The 8018-nt window shown below is 40.9% G+C and overlaps 1 protein-coding gene and 1 long non-coding RNA gene across 5 annotated transcripts in view; both read left to right on the forward strand.

Annotated features, from left to right (window-relative positions):
• The first annotated feature begins 646 nt into the window (after positions 1 to 646).
• Positions 647 to 4548, forward strand: LOC103370399 (uncharacterized). Of its 4 annotated transcripts, none has more exons than XR_520886.1 (12): positions 647 to 706; positions 1620 to 1665; positions 2062 to 2109; positions 2285 to 2332; positions 2708 to 2750; positions 2940 to 2991; positions 3176 to 3211; positions 3402 to 3441; positions 3621 to 3671; positions 3978 to 4026; positions 4198 to 4226; positions 4426 to 4548. It is a non-coding gene; the product is annotated as an uncharacterized LOC103370399 (long non-coding RNA). The 4 variants fall into 4 exon arrangements; XR_520883.1 differs by having other exon boundaries at positions 2940 to 2990; positions 3182 to 3211; XR_520884.1 differs by having other exon boundaries at positions 2285 to 2323; positions 2940 to 2990; positions 3182 to 3211.
• Positions 4549 to 5566: 1018 nt separating this feature from the next.
• The window catches only part of tor3a (torsin family 3, member A), a 6790-nt gene continuing 4338 nt past the window's right edge, over positions 5567 to 8018 (forward strand). Inside the window, exons 1-3 of the mRNA XM_008299451.1 lie at positions 5567 to 5884; positions 6016 to 6138; positions 7334 to 7599. Coding sequence (XP_008297673.1) covers positions 5716 to 5884; positions 6016 to 6138; positions 7334 to 7599 — 558 coding nt within the window. The 5' untranslated portion in view covers positions 5567 to 5715. The remainder of the gene's footprint in view (positions 5885 to 6015; positions 6139 to 7333; positions 7600 to 8018) is intronic.

An 8018-nucleotide genomic window follows, 5' to 3' on the forward strand; every position in this document is an offset into this window, starting at 1 on the left:
ATTTTAAGTATTAAACATATTTTAAAGACTAAAAATGATTTTTTTTATATCTTTGTTATATCTTGTTTATAGAACCCTTTTGCCCAAAAGAAAATGGGGAAAAATAGAATAGAATAGAATAGAAATGTGGTTATTACAGCACAAAGAGTAAAATCACATACGCTATAAATAAAGATAAAAAAGCAAAAATAAACAATAAGAAAATATTAAATGCAAAATGTACAATAAGTGTAATATAAACTCTAATTAAAATGTCCTATGTGAAGTGTTGTGCAAAAAAATGTGCAAGAGAACAACAACAACAACAAAAAAGACAATTTCAATGACAGAACAAGTTTGGTTTTTTTTTTTTTTAATGCAGCTGATTTTATGCAGTGTTCAGTTTTCTGTTCTGGAATTTAATCTAAATTTGTGCATTTTTTTATATATATATATAATACTTTATTTGCATATTTTAAAATTCATTTCCATAAAGCTGTCATATCAAAACGATCCCAGTCTTACTTTAAGTACCAAACTGGGGAACTTTCATGATGACGTTCATGACTTTAACTCGCGTCCTCTTGTAGTGTCTCCTCAGTATGTTCCCGCTCCGACCTGCAGGGGGCGCCCTCGCGCTGACGCTGTTTCCCATCAGCCTTTGCGGCATCGCGTATAAAAGCTGCGCTCGCCCGTTTCTCCACCTCAGTCCTCCGCTGTCTGCCAGGTGAATATGAGCTATTTTCTCTGCTCTAACTTCTCTGCTTCAGGGTTTAACTGTTAATATTTATCTGTAAACACACTTGTTGACTTTTTATTTGTATTTTTAGTCTGATTTATCTGATTTTTGTTTCCCTATTTTATGTGAAATGACGCAGTAGCAGCTTGCTAGCATGACGGTTAGCTTGAGCGCTAGCATTAGCATTAGCAGGCCTCCAGCACGTGTTGAATCTCCTCGTGTTGTGCTGACGTGGAGCCGGTGTTTACTCTTTTAAAAGTCGCCTCTTCACAGCTCCGTCCCGTGACTACATGATGAAATAAATGTTGGTAGGGACATCTGAGTTCATGTGAGGAAACGCCAACATCTCTGACCTCATGGGACGGAGGCTGCAGGAGCTGCTGTAGGCCCGCGCGCTGCTCAAACTCACCCTCAGCGTGTTGCATTAGTTTACTGTTTTGTGTTCATTTAGAATCAATGTAGTTCCTTTTACTGGATAAAATAGCTTTAAAATGTAACTCCTGTAATGCAGTCTGCAGCTCCTACTTTAGCTGAATCGTTGTCAATGCTTTAAAATGACTTGATTTCATGCATTATGGTTGTAATGTGAAGACTATTCTGTTAAATTGATACGGAACAGATTAAATACAGAAATTATATCTGTAACTAATTACGTTTGCTGTAGTTTAAACAAGAACATTACACATAGCCCATACAGCTTAAAACCTAATATTTCGTTATTGCATTAAGTATTTATAATTTAGGGCACATGGTGGTTCAGATAATGCAGAATCATGTGGATGAATGCTTTGCACGTGGCAACCAGTTGGGTGCAGCTCCTGATGCTGGTTGTGCTGCAGTGAAGCTCATCTTCTCAAGATTTTAATATTGTTTTAACATGTGGGTTTTTATCTGTTTGCAGGATTGTGGATGGAAGCTTTAATAGAGATGGAAGTCAACATTGAAAGGTGAGAAGCAAAGTTTTGATTTTGCAATAACAAAAGATTTCTGAAACTGAACTTAACAAAAATATGAATTCAGCATGCACATGGGTTTTCTTTTCCCCTGACTGGTTCTGGTTAGAAGTAAAATTTAGCCTCTTGTGCACAAAGTTTCTGATCTTCTAAACGAATGGTGACAAATTCTTAGCGATGGAGTTAATTCAGAATCATGTTTGGCTTTAAAGGACAATCATTAGTGTGATCATTGACTATAAAAAGTGCAGCTTAATTAAAATGACACACTCATGTGTTGCCAAAGAAATAGTTTCAGACATCTGTGGTGTGTTTATACTTACTCCAGTATGTTCCCAATAATCAGATGTAGTCATTTACATGCAACTAACATGCATTTTCTTTATTTAGGTTCACGATGTTGATCCCAACTTCTGGAAATCATCAGTTGCTTGATCGGTGAGTTTTGCTTCACTTCATTCTGTTTATCCTGAGAAGAAGTCGGTGATGATTCAATGTATAAGAGTAGTGGACAGAAGTGATTTCTGAGCAATTTTCTACTGAGACTTTTCTGTTAAAGCTCCTCTGTGCTCGTCACACAACCAGTATGGTGCTCATGAAAGTTTCTCTGCAGGTGTTGGAGAAGTCTGGAGACATGAAGAAGCTGCAGGAGGTGAAGGAGGTAAGATTTGAACGGTTTTACTTGGATGGCAGCAGATATGGGTTTATGCTTCCCTGGGGTGTTTCCAGTGGCTCATTTGGATTTCTAGCTTTGCTGAAATGTGAAATTCTTTTATAGCTGGTGTTAAACTTACTACACCAAGTTCCTGCAGATTCTTAAAATTTGAGCCACAGATAAATGTCTTGGGGAAGCATCAGTCTGCTGCCTTCACTGTTCTATCTCTGTGCTGCAGTGATGACAATTATTTGCTACTCTCGACAAGATGGATGACGAGACTTACCAACCACCATGTTAAACAATCTGAGGCGCTGAGCTCGGCGTCTACGAGCTGCAGCTGAAGATGTTTTGATCTCATTTTATTTCTTTTATCTGCAGATGCCTTCATGAGGCTCAGAATGGACTCGGACATCCAGAAAAGGTACTAATCCAGAATTAGTCACTCAGATGTTCCTGTGATAAGCTGTCAATGATGATTTTTGTTTAAAACAATGGGAATCTCTCTGAAAAAGAGTGAAAGATGACTTTATTCTGATGCAGTGCACATGATATAGAACGTTTCTGTATTTACATTTTGGACTTTTGCTAACGTCTGATATTTGACTTGCAGCTTGTCCTGATGTTGTTGGACCTCGTCTTCGTGCTTTGGACCTGGCTCCGGGTGAGTTTGTGCTTCAGATTTGACTTCTTACATCATCAAACGGGTCGGATGCAGTGATGAGTGCATAGTTCAGCTGATAACTGTGACGAAGAAAAGTGTCTTTCGCTCCTAACTGATGCTTCGACCTCCACTAGCCTGGAGGCCGATCAGGTTCTGCTGTGATTTCTAATTTTTGTTCTCGTTCTTTTCAGAAACCAGAGTCTGCAAAAGGCAGGATGAAGGTGAGTTAAAGGTCTAACGTACATATTTTATTAGTGATACCTGATACAGTGATGACTGCATAGTTCAGCAGATAAAACCGTGAAGAATGTCTATTTGTCTTTCGCTCCTAGCTGATGTATCGGCTGTAGCTGCCGTCCTGATCTGAGGCGTTTAAAGCATCATATTTAACAGAAATTCTTTTCTCCACAGATGTGAACGACCTCCTGACCGACTCTTCTCAGCTTCACTGGTGAGTGTTTTATCCCAAATGAACATGATGCAGCTCAGATTGTTCAGGTGTGATGAATTTGAATCAGGTCGCTGATCCAGTTGAGGAAATTCGTCTCAAATTCTGATCTGGATTGTTTTAAGGAAAAGAGAAGCACTGATGTATACATGAATTAACCTGGATGTTTTTTACTTTTGCAGAACCAGTGGAGTCGTGGCTCTTCATGTTACAGAAGATTTACACACAAACTGGTGAGTTTGAAAGTGACACTCTGAGCACCTCAGACCCAGACGGACTGCAAAGTTTATTTATCTAATTTGAAAAGTGATTTTTAAGCTTAAACATCACAACAAAATCTGACAGGTTTGGGGTTCATCTGGGTCTGGTGGAGCTGCCTGTGTGTTGGTGTCGTCCTGATGTCTGGCCGGTGTGATGACGTAGTGAAGACTGACTGTAAACCGTGGAGTCTTTTATTAGCTCTAGCTGACCTGGTCGCTGTAGAACCAGTCACCTTGACACTCGGTGTGCTCGTTTGACTCATGCGTTCGTCTCTGCAGGTTCTGGATGTGGAGGCCGGTTTGAAGGGCGGCGATGAGGGCGACTGAGGTGAGCAAAGACTTCAATGTTCAGAACGACGGTCGTGGGTTCAGTGATGTGTTAACAAATGTCTGACCTGAACTATAATGTGGACAAATATGTTACTGAGTGACCCGCTGACGTTGGCCTCCATCAGCCCGTCACTGACTTGTAATAAGGTTCTTCTGTTTCTGTCTGCAGGAGGAGAAATGACTTCACATCTCAAACTGGTGAGTGGAATCTTTTGTTCTAATTGAATTAAATCAGACGGACCACTCTACCTGTGATGAAAAGATTCTGCCAAATGATTCCTGTTGATTATAACCCATACCGTTCCATTTTGTCTGAGGTCATGTGGTCCAGAAATGTTAGAGTTTTGTTCTGTTGCTGGTTTGTTGTTTTTAATAACTCTTTATTCTCTTCATGCAGCTGTGAAGCTTTTGGCCACCAAGAAGGAAACAAACGACGCTTTGTTTGAACAACACATGGAAGCTGAAACTGTCATATTTACCTCATGTGTGCACCTTGTGACAATAAACGCTAAACATCTAATGACCATGTGATGTTTTTGTTATTAAAGGCATTTGGGGTGAAATGTGAATAAATAAAACCTGTTTGTTCAATCATGTCCAAATGATCTGTAATAAGAGCTGAACTACATTTGGACAGAAATCAATATCTGTTAAATAACGTTCAGTACAGACTGAGACAACAGGTTTGGCCCAGAACATGAGTGACGCTGCTGGATACTACCGGAAATGACGCAACCGTTAGTTCCTTTTCAGAAGTGAAAGCAAATATAGCAGGTGAAGGAGGGCTTGTTTAAGACACCTGGTTGTTTCTCAGGGGTGGAGACGAGCACGTTATACTGTTAAGAGTAGAAGACGGAGATGAATATTATGAAATCTACCATAAATAGAGCCTACCTGGAATAAATGTGTTTTTTAGAAAAATCCACTTTCCTAAAATACTTAAATATGGAATAGTTTCTGAAGCACATTTTTAAACTATGGCATTAAATAAAAGTTTCTTAAAATATATTTCTAAATGGCTTTTGAAGTTCCTTAAAACACTTTTTTTTTTTTTAAAGTCATGAAAATCCTGAAAAAGTCCAGAATAGAGTTTAATTATCTCCAGAAGTAAGGCAATGTGACATTATTTAAAAATAAGTTTCCTAAAATACATTTCGTATTTTTCTTTAATAAAAGTTCCCTGAGGCCCATGTGGCAATATTAAATCAAAATCCCCTTAAATAAATACAAATAAATGTGAGGCATCATTGAATAAGTATCATTTATTTTTTTTAACTATATATATTTAAAAAATTTTATTCATTAATTTATGCATTGCTTCCTTTATTTCAGGGTCTGTTTCCTAGCAATATTAATTAATGTATCTATTTAATAATGAATCAATACTTTTCCTTATTTTACATAAATTCCCCTTGCGGATTAATAGAGTATTTCTATTCTAATCCGTACTGATGACCCGGATCACGGTTTCTCCAATAGGATTAGTCGCCGCCCCTCTGAGGTCCCACCGGCCCCGCACGGCTCTTAAACCGAGCGCACCTTCTCGGCCACCATCTCCAACGTCCGGAGCTGGAAACATCCCACACGGAGCAGCAGGCCGCCGGTCACCGAGCAGCTCCAGATAAATGGGCCAGAAGAACCGACGCTCAGTCCCCGTCTCGGCCGCCTCGGATCGTCCTCCTCCCCGATGATGGTTCGCGTGCTGCTGCCGCTGCTGCTCTGCGCCGTGAGCGCGCGGGCCGACTTCTTCCAGTTCGACAGCATCTGTAACGTCTCCACGTACTATTTTAATTACATTTATTGCAACATATGGGAGGGGGAGTGTCAGCCCAACCAGGACGATGCCACACAGCAGGGTAAGAGGCAGCGCGGCCGGGTACACGGGGGGCAATTTAGCGCATTTCTGGACCTCTTATGTAACGTCCTGCACACATTTTGCATCCCACAGCAGCTGAGCTCATACTGTGACTCTGTGTTGCTGTTGCAGTTCCGACCAGGGATCTGTGGGCAGGTTTTCCTCAGGACTACATCAGCCTCCTGCATCAGTGGTACTGTAGCCTGGGTCAGTGCTGCGAGTCCGGAGACTGCAGGATCACCAACAACATCACAGGTAGCAGCCTCCAGCAGTCACTTCACATGGATTTGATTTTAAATTTACTGTCTGCTGCTGCACACATGGTGCAGGATCATGATCCCAAAGCATCTGTGCAGTGCAACAAAGAAGATTTATTGTAGTTTCACAGTTTCTCCTGCAAGTTAATCAAACATCGGTGGCTTCTGACGGCTTTAATAACAATAAAATCCAAAATAAAAGTTGCATTTGATGCTGAAACTTGCTGTAGATCAGGTCCAGCATTTAGTGAAACTCTTGTTTTGTGAAGTTCTGTTTTCTTACAATCACTAAGCAGGTTTGCAAAGAAAAGGTTGTTATTTTGTCATAAAAATGTTCAGAGCGGCTGACTTTCTTCAGCAAGCTGCAGAAAACACTTAAAACTGGAGCTTTCAGATGTTTCAGAGTTGTTTGCATTGAAGCTCCTTTGCAGACTGTGTTCTGAGGACTGTTTGTTGCTGCACATGCACAGGGTAGAAAAGTCACTCTGCTGCAAATTTAATGACATTTATCAGCTGCTGTGAACTATTTGTTGATATTGAAGTAAAATAATTGTGCATATTGTCGCAAAATATGGTTTAATAGTGACTTCAGTTGAAAAAATAAATCTGTATTTGGCTGCACAGAGTAGAAATGAAATACGTGGAAGTTTGAGATGTGATTTCTTGTGTTTTCGGAACATAAAGTGTAAAATCTACTGTATATTTTATGACTTGTGAGGGCAGTAGACCTACAGAAGCCTGTTTTTGTATTTTACGATGTATTACCTCATGCATCCCTGTGCCTGAGCTGGAGAGAGAAACTCGAAACTGGAGCTTTCAGACTTTTTCGGACCTGAGTAAAATCCAAATCGGACCAACCTCCCAGCAAATTTAACGACATTTACTGGCTGTTAATTCTGCAGAAAGAAGTATTTGTTGATATGACAGTGATTTAAGGTGGATGTTGTGACTAATTGTGGTCTGACAGTGACTCGTTAAACCTTAAAAGTCTCTGTTTGACTGTAATAACATGATCAGAGATGTTATTTTTGGTGTTAAGGGGACACAAAGGGTAAAATCTGCTCCTTACTATATAGACTGTAAGGCCAGTTGACCTTTGAGGACCTGGTTTGTGTTTTTATATATGAAGCTACATTCATGCATGTTTTAAAATGTAAGAATTTAGGACCATCTCTGTCCCGTCCACGGTGCAGGTTTGGCCAGAGACCTCCAGACGAAGCTCCACGGGCAGCACCTGGCCCAGTCTGTGGTCCTGAAAGCCATCCAGGGTTTCATCAACAACCCCGAGTCCAACAAGCCTCTGACGCTCTCCTTCCACGGCTGGTCCGGCACCGGCAAGAATTTCGTGGCCCGTATCATCGCCGATAACCTGTACAGGGACGGGGTGAAGAGCGAGTGCGTCCGGCTGTTCATCGCCCCGTTCCACTTCCCCCACGGCCGGCTGGTCGACACCTACAAGGTGAGTCTGCAGAACCCAGTTGGCTCAGAGCGTTCAGTTCTGTGCCAGGAACACGGCGGCCGAATTACGCGCAGGTTTTGTAATTTGGCATAGCGGTCATGGTTTGGACGAAATCAAACACTGATGATACAACACAGACATGATTTTTGGAACCTGGAGTTTGGCCCATCAGGACACCGGCCCACACAGTCCCATGTTTTTTGCACAATCACTGCATTAGATTTCAAAATGTTATTGACACAGTATTAGAACACAAAATACAGCCGGTTATAGTACGTACGATAACCTTTAAACCGATAACGTGGAAATCTGCACTCATGCAGTTTCTGATGTTGGTCCAATGAGGTTTCCTTTGACGTAGAATCATACAAATAACATTCAACAGATGTTCCATCAATCTGCCTCAAACTAACAGTACA

The sequence above is a fragment of the Stegastes partitus genome, unplaced genomic scaffold (genome assembly GCF_000690725.1).
Source record: "Stegastes partitus isolate 25-593 unplaced genomic scaffold, Stegastes_partitus-1.0.2 Scaffold1418, whole genome shotgun sequence".
NCBI lineage: Eukaryota > Metazoa > Chordata > Actinopteri > Pomacentridae > Stegastes > Stegastes partitus.